Here is a 27,312-nt window from a genome sequence, read left to right as displayed (position 1 = left end):
ACAAACTGTTTCTTCGCGGGAAAAGTAAGGGGGACGGGCTTAAGAAAAAGATACATAGCTACAATGAGAAGATTTACTGAAGCACAGGTCCTTTTAAATTATATAAACCTTTGATAATAGAGGAATATTGTGTAAATATATGCGTTGCGTATCTAGGCATGTTTTTAATCTTTTTCTAGCTTTCTTTCGATAAAATTTCTTTTATATTCCCAGGAGGGGGGCGTGAAAACTATGGTTTTTTAACTTTGATACGCAAGACTAGAAATACAAATTTTTAGGAGTTGCATGAAGCTTATATTTTGCGTAAGTTGAATAGCATTTTTACCTATGATCGCAAATTTTAGGCCTATAAGCTGTGTGTTAACAATCTTTTTTTTTATCTTATTTAAAGCCTATAGACTGGAACATTTGAATTTTTTTCTAAATGGTAAAAATAGAAACATTGATTTCTATCCTAAGGCTATAGACTACTGATTGTCAAGTTTATTTTTTCACAAGTTGTGTAATAAAAAACGTTTGATTTCTAAGCTTAGTATATTTTTCGCCAATTTATACTTTTTGCTTTGCTGAAAAGGGGGGAGAGGCTTCTTTGCGATAAATGCTTTCTAGACAAAATTATGGTTAGGTGTGCGGGGTACTAATTTTTCTTCTGTAAAAAAGGGATCATTACTCCATACTGAATTTTTTCTTCTTTTTAAGGACAAATATGAAGAATGCCCCCCTCCATTAAAGAGAGCAAGAGAGGCATCCCCATCAGTGCCAGCCTCTATGCAACCTGGCAGAAAACCAAAAAGAGAATGGGCGGCTTCTCATAATATGGTGAACCCCGCCGTACAAGCCAGTGGCATCGCCGCCGCCATCACATCTATACAAGAAAGGGATGTCACTGCCCCATCTATCCCCCCTCATGCTTTACCAGGTCCATCTGCACTCCATGAGCAAGGCGAGAATGTGACTATCCCCGCCCTACACGGACAAGACGCTGCCCCCTCGAACCCCGGTTATGCTGTGGGGCCTTCTGTGGTCCTATTACAACCCAAAAACGTGCATCCTTCAAGCCCCAGTCTAGCTACGGGGCCTTCCGTGCAAGCTGCAATGCCTGGATCTTCAAGACCAATGCTGTCTATGCAAAGCAAGAATGAGCCTCATTCAACCCTCCACAAGAAAGCTGCAAATCATAATTTAAGTTTTTAAATATCATTTCTGCTAATGAATTTTCTCCCAAGTCAATTTGAATGCTAGAGAATGTACCATTTTTCAAAGCAGATAGAGTATTAATATGAAATTTTTTGAGGGGTTGTTTGAAAAAAATCAAAACATTCTATGTTATCTTTTTATTGTATTAAGTTGGAACTTTGAGAATGTATAGAGTAGGGAACCAAATGCTACTAAGCGAGTTTTAAATAATAATCCAATTTTAAAAATAGGGATGATTTAGACACTTTGAAAATAAGCTATTTTCTTTTATAGGTTGTATTGGTACCTTATTCGCCATCATCCTCCTCGTCAGTTGGAGAAGAAGATGCATCTTTGGAGTTTTGTGACAATGAAATGTCTTGGCAAGGTATCGTTAATGAAATACCTGGTTTTTAACCGATTATTTTAATGTTGATAATAACGCAGTTGAGCAGGGGGACTTGAGTCCAAACACCTTACAGCTTTTAGAGGATTTTACCGGGGAATTAACAGGAAACACTCCCCCCACTTATTACATACTACCAAAACAATATAAGAATATGGTATTCAAAAATCCTATTTTTTAACATTTTGGGAGAGGGGTGGTGATAATATACAAGCGGGGGAGGGGGAGGATGAAACGGCTTTGAACAACTCTATTATTGAACAATGTGGGGGAGGGGGCGGTGATAATATACAAGAGGGGGAGGATGACAATACCTAATTTATAACATTTCCTGACTTTCAGCTGTCAAATTCAATTTTAAGTACGATAGTCGTCTACACTGCAACTTTTGGGGACTCCTTTAATTCGCTTTTAGGGGGTAATTTTGTTTTTGACCCAATTGAAATTGTCCATGAATATGTAGATAGAATTCGTGCACTGCTAGAAAACCAGATTCAGTTGTGGGGGGGGGGGGGGTAGGGATTCAATTGTTTTAAAGGTGTTTTATTTAAATGAGGGAAAAAGCGAGGTTTATCATCATTATGTACATACTGAGATGGGACTGGTCTATTCTCTTTTATGAAATATTTAAGGTGTTTATATGGTCTGGATAGACAATATTATTACGCATCTACAGAATTCTAGCGAAAATGGCATTGGGCCATTTGTTTTATTGGTTGAAAATTTAAGCGTTAATATTTGTAAATTTAAAAAAGATTTTATTTTAAGAGGGGGGCAGGTTCTGAGGGGTCTATAGTTTTAAAATATAATCCTGATTTAGAGGGGTGTAAAGGCGTTCAGCGAGTCCGTTTTGAAACAGGCCAAAAATGTTTCAAGTACGCTTTCCTCATTTCAGCTTTCGAACCACTAGCAGATGACGCTACAAAGAAAAATTTAGAATACTGGGCTGTGTATGGGAAGGAGGGGTCCGATTTTCCCACTGTAGATTTCACTTGTTTAGAGGGGAAATACCCAGTAACGCTCAGGACTATTGAAATTTTTGAAAGGGCCAATGCCCATTTAAATATCGGCGTTATTGTGGTTCAATATGAAACCGAATTTGAGAATGGGGTTCGTCCTAAAAAGAAGGGGGTGGTGTTCCCAGTAAGGAGCCCGTCAATTGAATTGGTGAAGCAGTGGTTTTGTCTGTTTTTTACGAACCGCCTAGTGACACAAAAACATTTGGCAATTATAACCAAATTACAGACATCTTTTGAGGTCTGGGGGTGGGTAAACCGGGACGGGCGGTACGTTTCTACTGTCCAACATGCCTGTCTCGATTTTGGACAGAATTAAAGATACAAAATCATATGAAGCACTGTTGACGGCATGGATACCAGTCAGTGGAAACGGTTTCGGGGGATAGGGCCATTTTACGCTTTAAAAAATTTTCAAAATACCCTCCTCCAGAGCAATAAAATCTCTTTGGACTGTGAGGCAAAGCAAGTGGAAGTCAACGATCCTCGATTTCCAAATCGAATCAAAGAACATCGAGCCATTGTAGTCTCCTACGCCCATGCACAAAGAGACAATTCTAACAGCATGCAGTTGTTAGAAATAGTCGAAACGTTGGATGAGGGTGAGTTCATAGTCAATGCACTGACTAAATTAATTAGAACCACAAATGGAACTATTTCTCGTTTGAGAAATACACATTACCAAATGTTATTGTCTGCAGAGGATCGTCTCGCGATTAAAAATAAAAAAATATGCTGGGTTTGTAAGGGGGGGTTGAAGAGGGGGATAAGGGGAAAGGGACTAGAGAGAAACGAGGGGGACGGGGAAAGTCAGAGACCATGGTCACGTGGGGCAGGAAATCTCTCATGGGGCTAGTAATTTTAGAGGGGTAGCGCATCAATCATGTAACCTAAATGTTAGCCAACAGTTTTTTATACATGTTTCTATTTAAAATTCAATTTATGACTTAGAATGCATTCTACCGGCTTTGGCGCTTATGCATAGGGAGGGAGGGGGATTAGGCAGTCCATGGATAAACAATTCATTAAACTATAATATTATCCCCGTATCAGCAGACAAACTAGTGCTTGTCGAGTTGAAAGGGCAGGTAGTGAATAACGGGCATATGTGTCTTAATAAAATCATGTTTTTAGTTTCTTTTAGTTTTGTTTTCCAAAGCATTGAGTCAAGTGATTCAAGTGCAGAATACTGACTATTTTTTATTGTTTTCCTTAACTTAAACAGCACTTTATAGATAGGCAAATTTATGATCTATCGAACTGTAACAGTGTTTACGCATACGATTATTACTGTTCTGGCGCTCACTTAAGCGAAGCAAAACTACCTTTGATTTAAGCTTTCTTTAATTGATTCACCAACAGTGAATGCACTGCCGAGGAATATGAATTTGCCAAGAAGGTGTGGGCTAAGGGTAATTGTAAAAATGGGTGGGATTATTGTAGACCGTACTTGACCAGTGACGTTTTAACTCTGTTAGATATTGTATGCAAGAACACAGATCAAATCTATTCAGAGTTTGGACTAGATATAGGATATTATTTTTCCACACCACATTTGGTGATGGACTTGATTCTAAAAATTAGTAGGGAAGAAATAGGGTTGATCACTGATGTAGATCAAAACATTTTTGTATAAAGATAACTGCGGGGTGGGTATGTTTTTCATGGGGATCGCGTTTTGACAACAGATCCAAGCGGACAAAACACCACCGGTGCAAAGTCAAATGCAGTTTTCTTGAACACGAACTTGTTGTACCCCTTAGTAATATCTCAACATTCTTTGCTATGTGGAAACTATAAAAGGTTTCAAATTCCAAATGATCTCCGCACATTTCAAACTTTTGAGGGAGAAGGGCAGAAACGATGGGTCTTTCAAACTGATTGTAGAATTCCATTGACACTTTATGATTCAGGCACAGATTTTGTTTCCCCTGTATCAATCGACCAGTAACCAAAAATTCACTGAATCCCTTCAATAGATTATTGGTTGAGGATATGGGGATGGACTAGACCTTCTCCAGGCAAAAACTGATTGCGGATCTGGAACATCACGATAAAATTGTTCTTCATCATGTGCTTTTGCACTGAATAGGGAAAACAGGTCTCAAGATCTCTAAAATCTACAGGGTGCTATAATTCAGTCAAAACTCCCATTTAAAGACGTGTATTGATACTTTTGTCGATACATGTTCCTAGGCAAACACTAAAGTAGAGAAGGAAATGTAAAAGCTAATTCTAAATTCAGCAATTTAAAAAACGTGGGCAAGCTTACGCAACAGATATCGTTGCGACGTTATAACTGACCTTCAAATATGCAAGAACTATCGCAGACCCCAATTTCAAATCGTTCACGACCATAGGGACAAGTATGGTTCCTCTACACAGGAAAAAGAGAAATGTGGTACTGAACAAGAATATAGCAGGAAGTAGTTCAGTACTTGAAATTTCCAAAAGCTCATGTTGTCGTTTTTTTACAATGTGTGCAAGGTACAATAGCCAAGGGAGGGGGAGGTTCAAATTTACTATGGGGATACAGATTCTCTGCGGTTAAAAGTTAAAACCGGGGATTTATTGGGAGATTTAGAAAATGGAGAACACATCAGCTCGCGGATGGATTTCACCAACTGGAATCCATCCCTCTACCCCGAGTTGGTGAAACATCAGGCCCCCTACCAACTACTCATGTTAAAATCAGAAACGGGGAGTGATTTGATATCCAAGGGGGTGTTCCCGGGTCCTAGAGTATATTGCGTTGAAACTCATAACAGGGATGTAAGGCAGGCGTGTAAAGAGGTACCTACACATTTTGTAAAGAACAATTTCAACATGAGTGTGTACAGAGACTGTGTAGAGAGTAGCCTAGTGCCGAGAGCCCACGTGCTTGCAATTCGCTCTCTACAGTATAAAAATTATACTGTTAGAGAGGAAAAGAATGCAATGTCATGTATATCCGACAAAGTCTTTTCTGCTCGAGAATGGTGTAAATGTACTCCCCCACGGCCACTACCGTATTTCAGACCGCGTTAAATGCATGAACTATCGCAATCAACTTGGTCTGGATAATTTAACCTAACCCAAACCTAATCTCACCCAAACCTAACCTTTCATTAATTAAATGCTCCAACATAATCCAACCTCATCTGATAAATTAAATGGTCTAACTTGCAGTGACGGTGACTATTGTATACTGTTTCGATTCCGGGGGGTGGGTGGGGGGGGGTCTCGCCCACGACCGGCCTTCGGCCCGCGGCTCCCGGGGGACGGGAGGCCCCGCCCGCGGCCGACGTTCGGCCCGCGGCTCCCCGGAGGGTGGAGGGCATAAATTCATAATGTTCAACTGTGCTATTGTTCATATTCGTGTTCGTGTTCGTGTTTTTTCAAGTGTTGTACAAATAGTGATGTTGTACAAATAGTGTGTTCTTACTGGACAAATAGTGTTGTTCTTGCTGGACAAAAAGTATTTTTTTCTATGACAATAAGTGTTATTGTTGTACACATAGTGTTCTGTTGTTCTTGTTGAACAGAAGTGTTTTGATAATAAATAGTGTTGTTCTTGAACAGAAAAGTGAAAAAAAATGTTGTTGTTAATAAATGTTGTTCTTCTTCTTCTTGAACAGAAAAGTGTTGTTCATGTTAATAAATGTCGTTCTTGTTGAACAAGTGTTTTTATGGTAATAAATGTTGTTCTTGTTTGAACAAGTGTTTTTATGTCGAATAAATGAATGAAATATTGTTTTTGTTGTTCTTGTACTAGATAGATCTAAGGAAAAATTACTATTTAGTCATTAGACAAGTATGGTTTACAGTTAGTTGTAATCTAATTGTTTTCAACAGCAGCAGCAGTTTGTATCAATTTAAAACGCCATTTAGGTTGTTTCTTTGTGATCTATCAATGTCTGGGAAAACGAAACTTTTAGCTAAAATATTTCAAAATTATAGTAAAATGGTTTTGGATAAACCAAAGAAAATTTATTATTGCTATAATATTTGGCAGGAGTCCTACAATCAAATAAAAGCTATTGCCTCATCCATGCCGATACAATTCATAAGGGAAATTGATATTTTCAATAGTATTGAACCCAATTCATGGCTGATTATAGATGATTTGGCTGAATCCATTGAACAATTCTCACAGAAAATACTGCAGCTGTTTAGCGGTCGCTCTCATCATGAAAACATTTTCATAACCCTAGTTTTACACAACCTCTTTGATCAGAGCAAATGTATGAGAACCCTTGCTTTGAATTGCACCATCTATATTATATACCGAGTTGTTCGTGATTCTAGCTCGCTAATAACTCTCAATAAGCAAATATATCCCAGCGCTCCCAAATTTCTGCAGTCAGCTTTCACTCAGGCAATAAAAAAGTCCTACGGCTACATTTTGCTAGATTTTAATCCGATCACTCCCGAGGATCTAGGTGTAATCACAGATATTTTCGACAAAGAAATTACTTTATATCTTACGGTGAACAGTGTAAAAAGCTATTAATTGCCATCATGAAACTGAAGCAACTACACGAGCAACGGCATTTATTTTCCGTTTTAGGCACTTCCAAACCTCAACTCAGGAAGGCTGTACTCAAACATGGTGTTGAAAATGATTTCATTTATCTAATATCTGAACTTTTTTTAAATTTAACTGAGGGCAATGTACACTTGCCAGACGGTGTTAGGCAACAGACAAAGCAACATCGTTCCACTGTACGCGCCTTGGCTTGCAAAAACAGGGGAAATTTTTTTAAAAGAAAACGTCTCCTTCAATCGGGCGGTAGCTTTTTTACACTTTTACTGCCAATAATTGCAGAACTTGTAAACAGTTTTCTCTAGAGAATGGCTAAACCATATAAATTGACGCCATTTGAACTTGTCCTCTCGCCCGTGGAGCATTTTGAAGACAATCTAAGCAAATTAATTAATGATGAGAATATTGCCGATGATAAAAAGATAGTTTTACTTCAAGATGCATTGCGACATGTGGACAAAAATAGACCTTATCGTGAGCGATCCACCACCATCACCAGCACAGTTCCCCCTAAACAGGAAACATCGCCTCAAGATTCTGCAGCAGTGCAGTCAAAGGAGAAGGACTTGAATTCCTTAGTGACATCAATTGGAAACTTATTACCAGTGACCTATCGAGAAGAGAGTAAAAGAGTATTATCATATCTCATGTTGGAAACTGATAATCAAGCTCAATTTGACAGCGCAGGGATACGAATTATAATTCAGGGGAAAAGTTATAATCTAGTTGATTTAATTTGTGATATGGTGACGAATCGTAAAGGACTTTTATCATTTGACAATAATCTATTCACCTTTCTAAATGTATCGAACGTCCCCAAAGGTCTTATTGGCAATAAGCAAATTATAAAGAAACTAAGAGAATATAGTTCTCCAGCAACATAGACACCACCACCATTTAAAAAAGAAGAAGATTCAATATTGGAAAATGTTAGCAGCAGCAGCAGCAGCAATGAATTTATAACACCTGTGGCTAGTCAAAAGAACCGCGTTACACACTGCATCGGAATCGCAGGCTTCGTGGCAAACAATATCGACAAACTAAAGCCTGTTTCCCTCTGCATATAATGCAAACTGATCTTTTAACTTTAGACACGATTCAATGGCGTCAAAATGCACCCTACAAATATATTCTAGTGGCAATCAGTGTCTTTAGTCGCCCTGCCTATGCCATTCCATTGCAATCAAAGAGAGGTGTTGAAGTTGCTCATGCTTTAGAAAGTATTCTTGAACAGGATTCATATAGAAAAATTCAATCAGATCGCGGTAGTTAATTTATTAATCCTAATATGCAAAAGGTTCTATTGAATTATAATACAAAGCTATATCATATTCACAGTCCGGTAAAGGCTGAATTGGATGAAAGATTGATGAGAACGATTCGTCTATTAATTTCAAGATATTGCACACTGAAAAATACTGCTGCTTTTATTCACGATTTAGATAAAATCATGCGGATATACAACCATCGACCTTATCGATCATTGTCCAGCTCAAGACCACGGGACGTTCACTGTAGTGAAAATACATTTAATGCTTTTCTAAAGCAATATTACAATGACAATGAGAAGAAGAAAAAGAAGAAATTCAATGTTGGTGATACTGTTCGAATTAATAGAACCACCAATATTTTTGAAAAGGGGAATTATTTATGGAGCACTGAACTATTTAAAGTGTCCAAAATCCTAGACACCGAACCCACGACATATCGACTGTGAGACACCAAAGATGATGAAATTCTCGGCGGCTTTTATGAATATGAACTGCAAAAAGTTAGAAACACTAGTGAGATTTATCAAATTGAAAAGATATTAAAGAGTCGTACTTTTAGGGGCAAGAGACAGTTGCTTGTTCGCTGGCTAGGATACAACTCTGATTTTGATTCTTGGGTCAGTGCTGAAGATATTAACAATGCCCAATGATTTCTATGTGACTTTCATGTCCAATGTTTCTGATCCTCTCTACAATGATTTGAATAGGACAAGTGATGTTTTGACGAGACTCTACCCCGCTATCAAATTCAACGGTGCATACGAAGTGGCTCTTTTCGACTGTTTTCTCAAAAATGCATATGATATCCCGAGAAAAGATTATATATATGATATCAGAACTAGACCTCATGAATGACCATCAGCCTCAGGTGATCAAGAACAAATGCAAAAGATCAATTGGATGAATTATCCATATATTGAATTACCATATGAAGAACTCACCTGTATGAATGATTTATGTCGTTCTATTAATAAAAGAATTTCCGCACGTAAAAAAGGAGCTTTTCATTTCAACTATCCAAAGGAGGAGGGCAAGATCTACATTAGTTCACCCATTGCTGACGAAAGGGTTATTCTCAATGGTAATCTAAAAGATGTTCTTGGCTTTAACCTCAATATAATCAACGATAAAAGTGCTGGAAACGCTAATTTTACTTTTGCAGACTACCCGCCTGCCTTCTCCACAGACACTAGTATATTTCTCTACGCTTCATTTGTTGAAACATCCCGGGTTGGCAAGAGCAATGTCCCCCTCCTACGAGTTCTTCAACGAAAAATCAATCAAGAACACGTTCACCACTACAAAATAAAGCATCTTCAGTATATCCAAGTAAACACTTCCTATTTGGAACTAATTCAGTTAAAACTAAGAACTGAAATAGGTGACCTCCTAGCAATATCAGAATGTTTGGCTATAATTACATACCATTTTCGACCCATCGTTCAACAACAACAAGATGTCTAATAAAAAACGGTATTCATTTGTTCTGATATTGACTGCTATGTTAATACTCTTGGCCCAAGACAACAGGGCAACGGAATGGACTATTACAAAGGTCGCTCGTCGATGTCGGGCTACGGTCTTGGCAGTTGGTTCGCTAAGCTGTTTCGCTCTGCACTACCTCTGGCTAGAAAATATATTGTACCGGCTGCAACAGATTTTGCATTCTCTACACTATACGATTGGGGCTCTGGCAAGGATTTTAAAAAAAGTGCTTCGGAAAATCTTAGGTCCAGAGCGCGAATCTCTGGCGAGAGATTAAAACAAAATGGAAAAGGTTTAAAAAGGTCGAGAAACGATGCATCACTCATCAGTCTCTACTCAGGTCAGAAACGAAAGACATCGCCCCTGTCAAAGACAAGAAGGAAAAAGCCAACACGCACTGTAAACAGTAGAAGACGAAGCCCCAGGAAGAGAATTGTAAGATCAAAACTAGATTTCTTTTCCTAAGATGTCCTATCTGTCGTATAAGGATTTTCAGCATGCGACTCTCATCTATTTGAGTATTTTCGATGCAGAAAATGTCGATACGAGTTTAAGTCATTACAAATTTGAACAATTTTATTCACAACAACTCTTTTCTAATGATATACACTTTCAAATCTATTCCAATGAAGATTACCTTATGGAAACATCTTTAACATTTATTAATTTACAAATGAAAGTCCGGAAATCCGATAATTCATTGCCAATTCGGGCCGATGGAATATCCTTTGAAAATTGTATATTGCATAAATGAACACCAGTCAAATAATCAATGTATTTAATATGGACCCCTACATGTCCCAGTACAGATCCTATTGTCTGCCCTCGGACTTTCTTGAAAAAATTCAAAGTGTCAACAATACCCTAATTATTGTTAATAGCAGTCCGTCGACTGTGCAGACGGGTCATTGTCTGTGCATCTTTCAAACAATGAAGACGATTGAATTTTTTGAATCTCTTGGCCTACCCTATAAATCTACACACCACACATCAGCAACTATATTGAGAGCAGTGGGAAAGCTATAATTCAAAATCAGAAGAGAGTGCAGGATCTGACGACTAAAAGCTGTAGCTTCCATGCACTACTATATTTTGTGTTCCGATGTCGCGGCTATAATTACAACCAGTTTCTCAACATTTATGTAGACAATCCACGTCTGAACGACTTTAAGGTGGAAAATATCCTCTCAGACCTGTACAATATTGATTTCGGTGCCCTAGGAGTAAAGTGTTTAAAAAATGTATGTGAATTTGTTTATTAATAAATGAAAAAAATGTATATACAACATTGTCTTTAATTCTTCACTTTAGATTTCATCTTCTTCGGTGTATAGGCAACTGTCGTGAACCACTAATGCCGGTAGATCATTTGAATTCACTGTTTATTGATCTTGATTGGCTGCAAAGTCAGGGTAACATTTTCTACAGTATAATGTAACTTCACTCTTGTCATATCTCTTTGTATAGCCAATGACACTATTTGCACTCATATTATGAAATTCACTAGTTTCAATCTGTCTATTTGAAGCGATATCACTTACAGTGTTTTCAAATGGTGAATCACATTCAGTAACTGCCAAATAAAAATCCCTTGGTTTATAGTCATAATAGGCAGTGTCGCCACAACGATGATGTAGAAACCAAATTGTCTTGTTACCCAAACAGTAGTATCGTAGACCAGATTCTTCCTCCCAGAATAATTTAAATCCACGACGATACCAATCTTGTAGAAATAAACTAAAATCAAGTTTGGGATTCTTTCCAATCATACCGGGGTAAGTATTCTCCCACTGATCACATTTGTCATAGTGACAATTGGAGCACAGATGCCCTCTAGGCTGAGAGTCACAAATCTCTTCAAGACATGAATTACATCCTTTAATTTGTACTGTAAAGCCTTTTTGTAATTTACAAGGACTACAAAATCTGCATTTTTCATTAAAGTCATCAATAATTGTACAATTCTCACATTGTGCCCAACTGCCAAGAGTGTACATGCATAGTGGACATGTATAGAAAACTTTTTGGTTTCTGACGTCAGCTCTCTCACAGCTGAAACGAAACTGATCGTCCTCACTCGATAAATTCATGGGGTAGGTAATGCGAGAGGAGTAACTCTGTGACGCCACCTTTTTCGAAGGCGGAGCCATCTATACTTAATTTATGACAATGTTTTCAAAAGTATATCCACGATGTTATACTGCTTTGTTTCAATTAATATATCAATAAATTGAGTATAAGCATTTGAGTCACATCGACAATGTTTCATACAATAGTCCAATGAGGGAGAATCAGTTTTCATTATATTGTCAAGTGTTCCCCGAGAGAATATCTTTCGTTGAAGAGATAACTCGAGAAAATCATCATCCAAAATCAAATGTTTTTCGATAAACACGATATTCAATCTAATACTCTCTTTCTCGAATTTATTCATTTTTCAATCCTATCACTCTGACTGCTGACTCTAGACTGACAATGATTCGTTAGCCTAACATTCTAACAAAAAGAAAGGGAACATTTTCGATTTCGAAACAATTTTATTGTATAATTACGACAATAATACTACACATGCACATTAGCGATACAGTTTATTGTCTTCGATATGCTTCATTAATGCACTTAAAGTACATTGAAGTCTATTCACATACGCTATATCAACTTTTGCGGCGAAGCATAATTAATCCTCCATTTTAAATTTACTCAAAGATAACACATATCTTGCCTATACTTCATCCCATTCATGACATTCATGACAAAGCCGTGATCCTCTTGTGATTTCCATCGCACTGTTTGGTGCTCTTGTATCATTGCCACCAACTCCACTATCAAATTCTAATAGGGTAAACGTTCCACTCTTTATTATTATAAATATATCCTAATGATTAAAGTCAAACTGTTCTCACTCCTTTGAATTCTATTCACACACAAATAACAACTATAGCAAAAATCCTTTCCTTGTATTCTCTGCAATCCTCTCCCACTAATATTTCCGACTCCCTGATTGGCTTAGAAAGAAACACAAGGTCCTGTTCCCGTTAGACTCGATCAATACATTCCCCACCGAGTATATCAATTTCTCAGAAATCCACTTCCCCTCTTGTCCTAGTTGATTACGCAATCAATTCTCAGAAATCCACTTCCCCTCTTGTCCTAGTCGATTACGCAATCAATTTCTTAGAAATCCACTTCCCCTCTATTATGTAAATCAATTTCTCAGAAATCCACTTCCCCCTCTTGTCCTAGATCAATACATCTCTCCCCCGTTAATGCGCATGTGCAAACTTCACCCCGGAGTCATTACACCTAGAAACAACAAATCCATCGACCTTGAAAAAGGGGACCGTTGACCCCATTAGACTAGATCAATAATCCTTGAATAAATTATGTTAGCCTGGCGTTAGACTCAATTTTAGATGGCAGCACGGTGTTCGCGTAGTAATTATAGATAGCTCCCTACTACTAGCCCCCCTCCCTACAGGCCCCCTCCCCCGACAGTAGTTCGCTAAAAATTTTGAGATAGCCGTTTTGTTCAACATAGTTCAAAGGTTCAATATATATGATTTTAGTGATGGTATGACCCTCCATAGTCCCTGGAGAAGGGCTGTATGTGGTATCGGGCGTATCGATATCGCGAGTTTTGGTATCGGGCGTATTAGTATCGCATGCATCGTATCGGTATCGGTATCCGGTGTTTTTTTCAGTCATTTTCTAGGCTCATTTTTTAAAGCATGTGAGCCTATTAAAGAGCGAACCACAGCCCATAGTAACCAAAAGTAAAAAAATGCGTTTTCAAAAAAACGCATTTTTTTTACCAATTTTTGGTAGCCAAAAGTTGGCTACCAGAATATCGTAGATAGATCTTTTGCCTAGTGAAAAAAATTGCCATTTCACACTGACTCGGGAATGGTAACTATTATCTCGGTTGGTCTTGAAAGTAAAAGTCAATTGCGAAAAGAAATTTATGGTGATTTCGAAAAAAAGCATCAAACCCCTCGAAAATGGTGTCAGATCAAAATGAAAATTGTACTATTGGAATCAGCATGGTCGAAAATCTATCACAGGGAAATTACAGTCCCCTTCCTTGAACAACAAGGAAAATCACTTTTTTGAACATTATAGACAAAACTGCCTAGTGAAAAAAAAATTGGCATCTGACACTGTCTCAGGAATGGTAACTATTATTTCGATTTGTCTTGAAAGTAAAAGTTTATTGCGAAAAGAAATTTATGGTGATTTCGAAAAAAGCCTCAAACCCCTTGAAAATGGTGTCAAATCAAGATGAAAAGTGTGCTATTGGAATCAGCATGGTCAAAAACCTCTTACAGGGAAATTACAGTCCCCCTCCCTGAACAACAAGGAAAATCACACACTTTTTTTTCAACAGGCCTAGCGGTCTACCGTTGCATCATAGAGAGATGCTTAATGGCTCAGTCAAAAGCTATTTCTCATATCTACGTGCTTTTTATAATTTCTACCATCTGCAATTGCCATATGGCACTAAAATGGCACTCTTTGTGCCATTTCTCAAGGGGTGGTACTAGCAGGCCACCAGAACATCGTAGACAGATCTTTTATAGCTCATATAAAAGGTATTGCTCATATCTACGTTCATCTTATAAATTCCACCATCAGCAAGAACCAAATGGCACTAAAAACGGCACTTTTGGTGCCGTGTCTCAAGTGGAAAAGCTGGGGCTGTTGGCCTAGCAGAACTTACAAGAGTGAGGTTTTTTTTTATCACTTACCATTCGTAAATGCGATATCACACTGAAAACAACACTTTTGGTGCCAGTTCTTAAGTGGAAAAGCTCTGAAGTACAAAACAGGTACTATTGTAATAGTTATGTTCCAGGCCCCTTAACTAGAGGCTTACAAGAACCCCTCCCGTACACCCCCCTTCCAGCCCTCATAGTAAGTTTCATAAATCGTCTGCTTCTCAGTAAGCTACTGAAACATTAACAGGCTACCACACCATCGTAGATAGATGTTTAATGACTCAATTAAAAGCTATTGGTTATATTTACTAGGTTAAAAAAATTCTACTGCCTATTACATTTCACAGATTTCAATGTTAACTAGTTTCTGGGGAGAATTTGCAATGAACTCTTTGTTATAGTTGAAGCATTAGCTGCAACCTAGTAAACAGCAAACAACATCCCATAGTAAATAAAAGTTAAAAAATGTTAAAATGCTCTTTTTTCCTTTTTCCAGGCCTAGTGGGTTACTAGAACATCATAGAGAGATGCATAAGAGCTCATTCAAAAGCTAATTCTCATATGTACGTGGTTTATATGAATTCTACCGTCTGCAAGTGTCATATGGCACGAAAAAGGCAAATTTTATGCCGTTACTCGAGGGGTGGGGCTAGCGGGCTTCCAGAACATCTTCGATAGATTTTTGATAGCTCATATAAAAAATATTGCTCATATCTACGTTCTTCCTATAAATTCCCTCATCTTCAAGTTTCAGATGGCACTAAGAACGGCACTTTTGGTGCCATGTCTCAAGTGGAAAAGCTGGGGCTAGAGGGCTACCAGAATTTTGTAGAGTGATGTTTAATGGTTCATTTGAAAACGTTTGCTCGTATCTACGTGCTTTTTATCAATTCTATCTTTCGTAAGTGAGATATAGCACTGAAAACAAAATTTTTGGTGCCACTTCTTAAGTGAAAAATCTTGGGAGTATAAAACGGTATCATTGTAATTTATGGTCCAAAGCCCTTGACTGGATGTTTGCAAGAACACCTCCCGCAATTTCCTCCTCCAGGTCCCCTTAATAAAATATGCTATTAAAGTCCTACACACACACCAATATATTAAATTACATTATTAAAGATGTGGTTCTGTTAGTACAGCTATGGGCTTCTAATTAGATTATCATGCATTCGATTCCAGCTTGGATTTTTTTTTTCAATCATGGTTTGTCCCTTCTTATGATCATTTTTCACATAATTCACAATTTTTGCAAAAGTGATGCACTCATTTTCTTCAACTATCCTGTAGCTGTAACTTTCACCAAAAAAAAACAAGACACTCATATCATTGGATTTATTAGTCTAAGATCTATCCATTCACCGAGGCAGAATTATGATATTACTTAAACTTTTTATTGGACATAGGTCTAAATATGCTTAAGAAATAATAAAACTATCTTTTTTTCCCGGGAAGCCTTGTTTCAAGCATATTGCTCATACCTACGTGCTTTTTATGAATTTTACCATCCAAAAGTGCCATATGGCACTAAAAACGGCACTTTTGGTACCACTTCTTAAGTTGAAGAGTTTGGAAGCATAAAACAGTACCATTACAGTAACAAACAGTACAAACAGTAACAGTACAATTATGGTCCAAAGCTCTTAACTGGAGATTTAAAAGAACCTCTCATATATACTCCCCCTCCAGACCCTCTTAGTAAGTTTCGTAAATCGCCTACTCATCTTAAAATAAAAGATTATTGTGAAAACAAATTAACTAAAACAAAAAACTTTTCAATTAAAAATCTACCAAAAATTAAGCTTGAACGATCAACAATTTTGAATTGAACCTTCAAACTTCACTCTACCATGAAGCCTGTGTGCTAGTTCTAACGGCGGTAATTGAAAGGAAGGGACTTTCTTGCCTCCTTAGTTTTTTGCTCCTGCCGAGGTTTTGAAAAACACCTTGTTTTGTCATTTCATTGGAAAAGGCACTTCTTTCATTTTAAAAAAGGGGGAAAGAACCGAAAGTGCACTTTGTGGGAATCTGTTATCAAGTCAATTTTATAAAGGCGATTAGGTATAAATATAAGCTTTTAAATGAGCCCTTAAACAGCTCTCTTTTGTTACAGTAGCCTTCTAGTTTCTGCTAGTCAGTAGGTGATTTGTAAAGCCATGTCTTCATTATGACTTCTTCAGGCGAAGTCCGCCAATCAAAAACAGCTTTTTGCTCTTCGAAAAATAAACGTTCCTGAAAAACATGTATTGTTTTGTGAAGTATGGATAATGAGTTTTATACTATAGACTAAAATTTTTTCGTAGCTGTCAAGGTTGTTTGCAGTATATTTTAGAGGTGTCTTTCCTCCCCTAGAACGGTGATAATTAGAAATTATATTAGAAATAAGTTTTCAACTGAAACTAAGGAGTGACATTAAAACTTAAAACGAACATACATTATTCCGTATAAATAAAAAAAGATCATGTCAGCGTTGTTTCTACATTAAATTTCAATAAAAAACGAACAAAGATTAATTAAAAAAAAAAAGGTTTTCCATGGGAAGTAAAGAGCGAAATTGAAACTTAAAACGGACAAAAATTATTACTTCAGAGCCTATCTAATGTATATCAATAAAACTAGTACAAATAAACCAACTAATTATGTTTCTCTATGCTTTTAGGGTTATAGAAAACTAGCGCTTTACTGAAAACACAAAATAATATAGGAGATTTCGTACAGTAAAAGCAAACCAATTGAGGACACTTTTTACAGAATAAAAATATTATCAATCCCTTTTAGGATCAATCCAATTTAAGATAAAGCAACAATCCATTTTAAGATTGTTGCTTTATTGTTTTTTATGTTTAATTTGGTATCATTTCTGCACAGTGGCTCAGTTCAATGACTGGCTCTCGTTTTGGTTCTGAAAAGGACATGTCATGATTAGTTTGTATACAAGTTCGAAGTAAAGCCATCTTGATAGTATTAGGACTATAGACAAGCTTTAGAATTTGTATCATAGCTTGAAATTCACTGTTTTATAGAGAGAAATAATCGGATTTCCAGAGTTCATATTATGTTTTATTTGATCTTTTTTTAATGTAAAACTAAAGCATATTTATTACATTTTAAGATTGTATATTACTGACTATTAGTATTGTAGCTGGCGAGACCATAATTCTACCTAATAAATCAATCCAATATTTCTGTACGCTGTTCAGTTACTTCGTGGTTATTAAAAAATATTTAATTTTACGCTTATGTTCTTGAGGTAACTTTAATTGTATACTGAAAGTTACTGATGTCACAACTGGTGTAAGACTATGAAAAGCTTTATAGATTCGTTTATTGTTATAAGGCTACATACTCACTTTTGACTCCCAAATCAATATTCTTGTTTTTTATACTTGACTTTTGTGTTTTCAGTAAAGCGCTAGTTTTCTATAATCCTAAAAGCACAGAGAATCATAATTAGTTGGTTTATTTGTACTAGTTTTATTGATATATATTAGATAGGCTCTGTAAATATGACGTAAATAATTTCGGAGACCACACTGCCTTTCCATGACGATAAAATAAAAGTCCAAAATAGGGATAAAATCCTTTTTAATAGACAGTGTATAATAAATTTCACAAAAAATACCAGATATTTTGGTCCTACTGATGCCGGTCACTGTATATGTGACCGAAATATCTGGTATTTTTTGTGAAATTTATTATAGTCACTGTATATGTGACCGAAATATCTGGTATTTTTTGTGAAATTTATCATACACTGTCATTTAAAAAGTATTTTATCCCTATTTTGGACTTTTATTTTATCGATAGGCTCTGAAGTAATAATTTTTGTCTGTTTTAATTTACAACTTCGCTCTTTTCTTCCCTCGGAAAATTTTGTTTTTTTAAATCAAAACTACTAAATAAAGGATATTGGAGAGAGTATGGCCTTTGGACCATCTTTTTGGGCCGGTAAAATAAAACAATTTTTTTCTGAACAAGTTCAAGCATGATATCTTACATTACAAAATAAAATTATTAGATAGTGTCAAACGAGTGACACATGTTTTATCTAAACAAATTATATATATATATAGATTCGGCAAAAACATTTTTAAGTTAAGCTTGATTAACTTGCGCATCTGTGTGAAAGCACAGGTGAGTTTATCCATGGAAATCAAAATTTTTAAGACAGGCGATGGTACTTCCGTATTAGCTAGTACACACTCGACAAGTGAAGTTAGGTTAATCATAACGAAATATACCAAAATTTGATTAAAATATAATACTTTAGCAATAAAATTATGGAAACCACAACAAAGAATTATGGAAGGGGGCTTCCCAAAACGCATTATGTTAAATACGTAACCTAAGGTAACCTAACCAAAATACCATCTAAATATTTAATTAAAATATAGCTATAATATATTTTTCCATCGAGCCAAAGCTAATTGTCTGGTATAAAGACCGTGAAAACCGGTTATTGTCTGATCTTCGCGATACAAATTCTTGTGTGTACTAGCTAATACGGAAGTACCCGGGTGACACGAAATAGGAAATATGGTAGGATTATAATCTATACCTATATCTGGTGTGCGAAGCGTTGAAAAATGTAGCATTTTTTGGTCGGAAAAGACACAGTCTGTATTTTATGTCCTTACCATACCTATTCTAACTGAGCTGGTGGGGATGGAAGGGCACCTTTTTACTTAAAAAATTAACAACGAAGGAAACGAGAATCGTTTGGAGTTAGTAACTATTTATATTTTTCTGTACTCTAAAATCTTTCATGCTTATTGTACTTCTACAAAGACAAAATGCCATAATGTTCAAGAATTTGTTTTGATGTAAGGTTGTTAAAAATATTGTTTTTTTTATAGAAGAAACAAAGATGGACGAGGGGAGAAGTCTTTCGATGGAACCCTTATTGCTCGGTAAGATCATTTCGACAATGGATGGTCAAGGTCAAATCAAATATTTTGAGGAAGAAAATATTGAAGAATCTTTACACGTTATGTTTGGTGTTCTAACTCAACATGTATTTTTCGACCGTTCAAAAATCACCCCTAAAAAATCAAACAGGGAATTTGAGCATTACAAACAAAAAGGAAACCAGGCATTCTTCTCGCGTGAATTGAATTTAGCTCTTGAAAACTATAAAACTGCTTGTAAATTTGCTTCTTGTCGAGAGGACTTGGCTTTCTCCTATGGAAATATTTCAGCCGTGTTATTTGAATCCGGTAAATATCTTAAGTGTCTAGAAGCAGTATCAGAGGCTCTTTTTAATGGTTATCCAAGAGATAGATTTTATAAGGTTTTCAAGCGAACTCAAGAATGCTTTACAAAACTAGGATTAGCCTGCATACTACCTGTATATTCCGTAAACTCGTATGAAACCCTAAGCCCAATTTTAAGAGAATCAATAAGCATGCTTATGTCAGAGAAACCATTTCCTGTTCCTAATTTTGCGTTGAAATATGTAGGCAGGAAAGATTTTAAAAGAAATACAGATATCCCTAGTGTTTCAGAGTCGGTCTCTATTAAATGGGACGTAGATAGAGGTTCTTCTATGGTGGCAGTTGCTGATATTTCACCGGGAGATCTAATCCTTGTTGAAAAGCCAGTAGCAAAAAGTTTGGACTTGAAAAACTGTGTGTGCTACGAATGTTTTGTTCCTGTTCAAGTACCTTATCCATGTGAAAACTGTGTATACGTCATGTTCTGTTCACGTAAATGTAAAGAAATTGCTTTACATTACCACAAGAGAGAATGTCCTTTTCTCCCACTTATGCGAGAAGGTGACTTTGGAGCAGTTTGGGCAGTTCGGCTCATATGTCAGAGTACCCCTCAGGAATTTATTGATCAAACCTTTGAAGTCTTTTGTGGGCAAACTAAAAGTATTTATGGAAAAATTTGTGAGCTCCGATCTCGCACTGATAGAGCTGATGCCTTATCAAAAATAAATATGTCATATACTACTTGCCTTGTTACAAAACTAATGGAAGATTATTTTCATGGATGCACCACCACAATTAGGAGCAGAGTTGACTTACTCTCGGATGTTATGTATCATGTAGCTTTTGTAACTGCTAAGCTTTTATCAAGTAGCATGTATAACAGAGCTGCAGTAAATTCAATCCCACTCGAAAATGATGGCATCACTCTTGGTTTAACGTATAGCAGAATTAACCACTCGTGTGATAATAATGTGATTCCTTATGATATAGGTACAGAGAGATTCCTTGTTGCTAGGCGACCAATCAAGAAAGGCGATGAAATACTAACAAATTATCATTATCAGTTTATTGACGGTACTTACTATGAAAGCCGTCTTAATAGACAGCTCTTCCTTATGATGAATTACAACTTTGATTGTTGTTGCTCTTTTTGCGAAACTCCTCCAGCATGTATAGTAGAACGTTATGAGGACCTAACAGTGCAGCTGTTGGATGTGCATACCTTCATCTGTGAAACATGCAACGAAAAACATGTTTGGACTGACCCCGACTCTAATGAACAGCATGTTTGTAATAAATGCAAAAATAGTATTCCCTTTCACGCCTTTCATTCCAAGTTCACTGGAATGAAGCTTAGAGCTGAGGCTATTTTGTGTTGCAATAATTTTAACGAAGAAACACGCTTTAATGAGCTAATTAACCTCATAGGGGACTTCCATCTTTTGTGTGGCTCTCCATCATATTTCGGGGTCATGTTAGAAAAAAAGCTCCAAGATGTTTTGAGGGATTTCGCAAATGAAGCTGCGTCATATGAAGGAAAATGACTTGAATTACCTAGGCTCCTACCATTATGGAAGTATATAGATAGTTCTTGATTCATTTTTGCTTCTTTCGTGTAGGCCTGCCAATCTTCAGTAATAATAATGTGTTAACATTAATGTTACACGGATATGCTTAAAGGACTTGCCTCAGTAATTGAAAATGTTTTAAATGTTTTGTTTCAGTATTTGAAATACGGTTTTACTTTAGAAGGTTTCCTTCATTTGCTTTTTTTCTGTGTATATGTCTGGCAACTTATGTGCAGAAATCTGCCTTTTGCTCCGTAGCCGGTGGTATATAAAAATAAGGCTTCTCCTTATAGCAATATGAAGATAAGGGTTCTTATGTGCAATTTTGAGAAAATTTTTATATTCATATTATTGAAGTATAAAATGGGCTGTTTTTTTTTATTGTCAGGGTGCTCCCAGAGCCCTTTACGGGGTCTCCTTACCTGCTTTTTATGTAGTTAAGTAAAAAATTTCTGAGTAAGTTCAATCATGATATGTTTTATCATAAACACATTTCTTTATGTGTATTTATCACACGTATATGATTGCGGGAAACCAGGTCTAAACAAGATCAGCCTTGAGAAGGCAAAATTCTTATGAAGGAGAGCGAAGGTGATTTTATTGTGGCTGACAGGTGCATCACTAAACCAGGTGGCTCAAAAATTATAGGTTATGTGTAAAAGAGTCGTATAGCATTTGTTATAAACTTATCATATAGACGGTGTTATAAAGTTATAGCCTCCTATAGCACGTAGTGGAATGTCATCTTCATATTGTATATGCTGAGAAGCTTTCTTTTTCTATTGATATGATCAGAGAATAAGCTTTATTTTTGCATAGCACCGACTACAGAGCAAAAGGCATATTTCCACTGATCTGTAAATAGTAATGACACATCAGTGGAAATGTGCCTTTTGCTCTGTAGTCCCATAATAGAAATATATCCCAACAAAAAGAATGCAATGACTCATTACATTGTTGTTGTTGGGATATATTCATTTCTTACATTTTTGTCAGTATTACCTACGCTTTTTCCATGTATTTGAAATAAAAACAATATTTAAAAAAACTATGGAATCTACTTACTTTTTTTTCTTTCTTTATTCAAATAAAATGCATTTCGGGACAATATGACGTGTGTGTGTGTGCGGGGAAGAGGGGGGGGTGGTAGCTGCCCTCCGATCACTTTGAATCTTAAAAAGAGCACTGGAGCGTCTGATTACCAATCCAATGAGCCCCCTCCGAAGTTTATATGACCATGCTTTCTGTAAAAACCTATAAAAATATGTATAAAAACCTATAATATTTTCTGTAAAAATATGGCCCCAGGGCATAACTTACAACCCTTGCCCTGACGGAAATGATGGCCGTGGGGAGGCATTAGCCCTCTGATCACTTTCGACTAATTCTACGACAAAACTTTCTATGAAAACATTATATGCCCCAGGGGCATACCTTACGACCCTTGTCTTGAGGGCTATGGGGGGAGGGTTATGATCCTCAAAGACATAATTTCCAGACCTTTCAACTACGTTGAACAAAATGGTCATATCAAAATGTTGACCGGAAATGTTTTGGGAAATGATGGGCGCAGGGGGAGATTCTCCCTCCGATTTCTTTCGACTGCTAAAAAGGACAAAGCCCTCTCAATCTCCAATCGAATGAACCCTTTTTGAAGTTTTTACGACGACGCTTTCTATAAAACCGTATATGCCCCCAGGGCATAGCTTACAAGCTTAGCGCTGTGGGGGGAGGGGGGGTCATCATCAAAGAGATAATTTCCAGAACTTTCAACTACGTTGAAAAAAAGGGCTATCTCAAAATTTGATTGGGTGTGTTTGGGAAAATGGCGGGCGTGAGAGGGGGTTTAGTTGCTCTCCAATCACTTTCTAATATGAAAAAAGGGCTGTAGGGGGTTTGTCATCCTTAAAGACCTAATTTCTGGACCTTTTAACTACGTCGAACAAAATGGCTATCTCAAAATTTTTATTGAATGTGTTCAGGGAAATGGTAGGCGTAAGAGGGGGTTAGTTGCCCTCCAATCACTGTCGACTATTAAAAAGGGCACTATCCATTTTAATTCCCAATAGAATAAGCCCTTTTTGATTTTTCTACAACACTTTCTATAAAAACCTTATATGCCCCCAGGGCGAAACTTACAACCCTTGCCCTGAGGGTTGTAGGAAGGGGGGTTGTCATCCTCAAAGATCTAATTTCCAGAACTTTGAACTACGTTGAACAAAATGGCTATCTGAAAATTTTTATTGAATGTTTTTGGGGAAAAGACGGTCGTGATAGGGAGGTTAGTCGCTCTCCAATCACTTTCGACTATCAAAAAGACCACTAGCCCTTTCAATTTCTAATCAACTGAGCCCTTTTTGAATTTTCTACAACAAAGCTTTCTATAAAAAAAAACTTATATGCCCCCAGGGCATAACTTACTACCCTTACCCTGAGGGCTGTGGGGGAGGGGAATTTCATCATCAAAGACCTAATTTCCGGAACTTTCAACTACTTTGAAAAAAATGGCTTTCTCAAAATTTGATTGGATGTGTTTGGGGAAATGGTGGGCATGAGAGGGGGGTTAGTTGCTCTACAATCACTTTTTACTATGAAAAAGGGTACCAAGCCTTTCATTTTCCAGTCTAATGAGCCCTTTTTTAAGTTTCTACTAAAACCCTTTAAATAAAAACCTTATATGCCACCAGGGCATAACTTGCAAGCTTGGCCCTGAGGTTTATGGGTGGGGGGGGGTGTCATCTTCAAAGACTTAATTTCTAGGACTTAAAAATACGTTGAAGAAAACGGTTATCTCAAAATTTTGATTGGACGTGTTTGGTTAAATGGTGGGCGTGAGAGGGGGGTTAGTTGCCCTCTAATCACTTTCGACTATTAAAAAGGACGCTAGCCCTTTCAATTTCCAATCGAATGAGACATTTTGAAGTTTCTACAACAACGCTTTCTATAAAAACCTTATATGCCCCCAGGGCATAACTGACAATCCTTGCGCCGAGGGCTGTTGCGGGGGGGGGGGGGTTCATCATCAAAGAGATAATTTCCAGAACTTTCAACTACGTTGAAAAAAAGGGCTATCTCAAAATTTGATTGGGTGTGTTTGGGAAAATGGCGGGCGTGAGAGGGGGTTTAGTTGCTCTCCAATCACTTTCTACTATGAAAAATGTATGTAAATTATGCAATTTGGCCATTGTATATAGGATTTATTACTGAGAAATAGGTGGGTTCGAAAAGGCTAAGGGTATTAAGGTAAACCTTCAGGGAATGTTGAAGTGATGGAAGACAACCCAGCCCTCTTTGCCTTTTTTAGGCCCCCCCTCAACACTAAAGAGCATTCTGAGTTACCGTTTTTTTTAGAATAAAAAAACCACTAAGTGCATGCTGGTTGTCAAAAGATCGTACCAGCAATATCTGAGAAATTGTTGAGGGAATAAAGTTGAAAGGGTTGTAAAATTATGCCGTTTGCCCATTGTTTGCATATAGAATTTATCATCGAAAAAGGGAGGAATGTTTGATCCTGGGTGGGTCCGAAAAGGCTAAGGGCATTAGTTGAAACTTGGTGAGTGAAAGAATTTTTACCAATTCAGTCACTGATCTAGTACTGTGCGATTAGTACTGTTTTTTTTTTTTTGCTAATCCTAGATATTGGTGAGTGGCTTGATTTTGATGTTGGGATTGTTGACTTCAGTTTTTAATTCCTCAAGTTTTGGCTTTTACTTGTTTTTTTTTCTGTTTTCTTTCCACGTTGCTTGTTTTTATCCGTTTTTTTTTCAGATTTTCCGTCTTACCTTCTAACTTTCTCTTATAGCGCCGAAGACGAGAGGCGATTGTCCTTTTAAAATATCCGTTTTGTTTCGTCCAATATTTTCGCTTGCCTTATAAATCCATATTCTCGTTTTTCTATTCCTGGAAGAGGTTATTAATTTGAAAATCTCAGAGAATATTGAGTTAGATATTGGGCTAAATCAAGACTCGTATGTGCATCCAAGGGCGGATCCAGAACTTTTTTTTAGGGGGGGGGGGCAAAATAGGTTGATCCAATAAACTTGCGTTAGGAGCAAGTTTGATTAACACAAAATTGCGTTAATTAAGTAAATTACACTACTTTTGACTACGTTAGGGGGGGGGCACCCCCTCGCCCCCTGGATCCGCCACTGTGTATCCAGATTCAAGCTGAGACTTACAGGGGATGTTGCAGTAAATCCAACGACACTAACTGCACTTAAGTTAACAAAAACGCGTAGCTGCAAGGGTGTTGTGGTTGTCCTTTCGAAGTATCCGTTTCGTTTGGTCCAGTATTTTCGTTTGTCTCATTAAATCCCATTCTCTTTTTTTATTCTCGGCTTAGGTTATTAAGCTGAAAATTTCAGGGAATATTGAGGGGTAGGTTGAGTTAAATGAAAAGACTCGTGTGCGTCCAGATTTAGGTTGAAACTTTTAGAAAATGTTGAGGAGGGTGCTGCGCCAAATCAAGAGACACTATACGCATCCAGGCTGTGAATATTGTTTATCATTAGTACTTCAAAGACAGTTAAGGGTTATTACGTCAAAATTTTCAAAGAATGTTGAACTTAAGGACACTATGGACATCAAGGCTGTTATAAGGGCATATCTGCAACATCTCCGGAAACGCTCTTATTATTAAGTAGACAACTTTAGGAAATATCGTTTGGGATGCTGAACTACATCAAAAGACATCATTTTGCATCCAGGTTGTCAGAATGGAATGTGTGCAATAACACAAGAGCTGTTAAGGGTATCAAGTTGAAACTTCCGGAGAATGATGAACCTAGTCAAAAGACAGCGTCCCAATTATCGAAAGGACGTATCTGTAATATCTCAGGAACGGCTAATAGTATTCAGTTGAAACTTTCTAGGAATATTGAGGCTGATGTTGGTCAATGTTGAACAAAACATACTGTATAAATCTAGGCTGTTATACGGCGTGTGCAATACCTCAGCAGTGGACAGAGAATTGAGTCAAAGCTAGGGTATTAAATTTGAATCTTCAGAAAATTTTGAGAGATGTTGACCTTAATTAAAAGACATAATGTGCATCCTGGTTTTTAGAATGACAGCTTTCCACACCATGTCTAGCTAATGCTCAAGCCAAAGTGACAAATGGCTAGAGTCAGAAATAAAGAGAGCCGAGTGATTTCCTGTTGTATATTTATTCTTTTATTTCATGTTCATTCATATGTAATCTTTGAACATTATCCAGGAGGATTCTCTCGAGTAAATTATCTGTAAATTACTGCTGAATCAAAATCAAACATTTCGTGGTAACAGACTGTAAGTAAGGAACGACTCGGCATAGTAGTAACTGAAAATCTAAAAAAAGGAATTTTGATAAGAATTGGCTTTTTATGATTCCAGATATAAAAAGTTCATTAAGTTTATTGTGACTCACCAAAAGCGATGACCATGATAAAATATGCCTGATTTTTGAAAAAGGGGAATCAAATCATCAGATCCAGCATATTAGAGAATCTTAGCGTAGAGGTTTTAAGCTCATATCTACAAAAATGTAGGATTATATTTTTTTTTGCCAGAAGAAAGATCATAGGTGCGTGTTTATTTGTTTTTCTTGTCTTTTTTTCCAGAGGTGATCGTATCGAATCAATGGTCCAAAGAAATTGAGAGAGGGCTCATTCGGACGAAAATTAAAAGTTCTAGTGCCCTTCTAAACTGACCATAATGATTGGGGGCAACTAACCCCCTCCTTCACTACGTCCATTTTTCCCCAAAGACATCTGATCAAAATTCTGAGATAGTCATTTGGTTCAGCATAATCCAAAGATCCAATAACTATGCCTCTAGGAATGATATGACCCCTTGCAGTCCTGGGGAAAGGGCAGTAAGCTATGCAATTTGCCTATTGTTTACATAGTTTCTTTTTCGGGAAATATACGGAAACTTTTCGAGGGGAGGGGGGATTTTTCACAA

General features: G+C 37.0%; 1 protein-coding gene across 3 annotated transcripts in view; it reads left to right on the top strand.

The window, feature by feature from the left end:
• Positions 1-22,380, top strand: part of LOC148953118 (protein-lysine N-methyltransferase SMYD4-like) — a 46,318-nt gene extending 23,938 nt beyond the window's left edge. For 2 of the 3 annotated variants that reach the window (XM_089087537.1, XM_089087536.1), the window contains exon 2: positions 19,448-22,380. In XM_089087537.1, the coding sequence (XP_088943663.1) occupies positions 19,459-21,348 (1,890 nt within the window). In that variant the 5' untranslated portion in view covers positions 19,448-19,458 and the 3' untranslated portion in view covers positions 21,349-22,380. Of the gene's footprint in view, positions 1-1,447; positions 1,565-19,447 lie in introns of those variants that run through there. The other variant, XM_089087535.1, reaches the window with a different exon arrangement.
• Positions 22,381-27,312: the final 4,932 nt, after the last annotated feature.

Source organism: Artemia sp. Qi Xiang Cuo, chromosome 4 (genome assembly GCF_049724085.1).
Source record: "Artemia sp. Qi Xiang Cuo chromosome 4, ASM4972408v1, whole genome shotgun sequence".
In the NCBI taxonomy this organism is placed as follows: domain Eukaryota; kingdom Metazoa; phylum Arthropoda; class Branchiopoda; order Anostraca; family Artemiidae; genus Artemia; species Artemia sp. Qi Xiang Cuo.
Note: the sequence above shows the minus strand (reverse complement) of the source record. Positions and strands in the feature narration are given on the sequence as shown.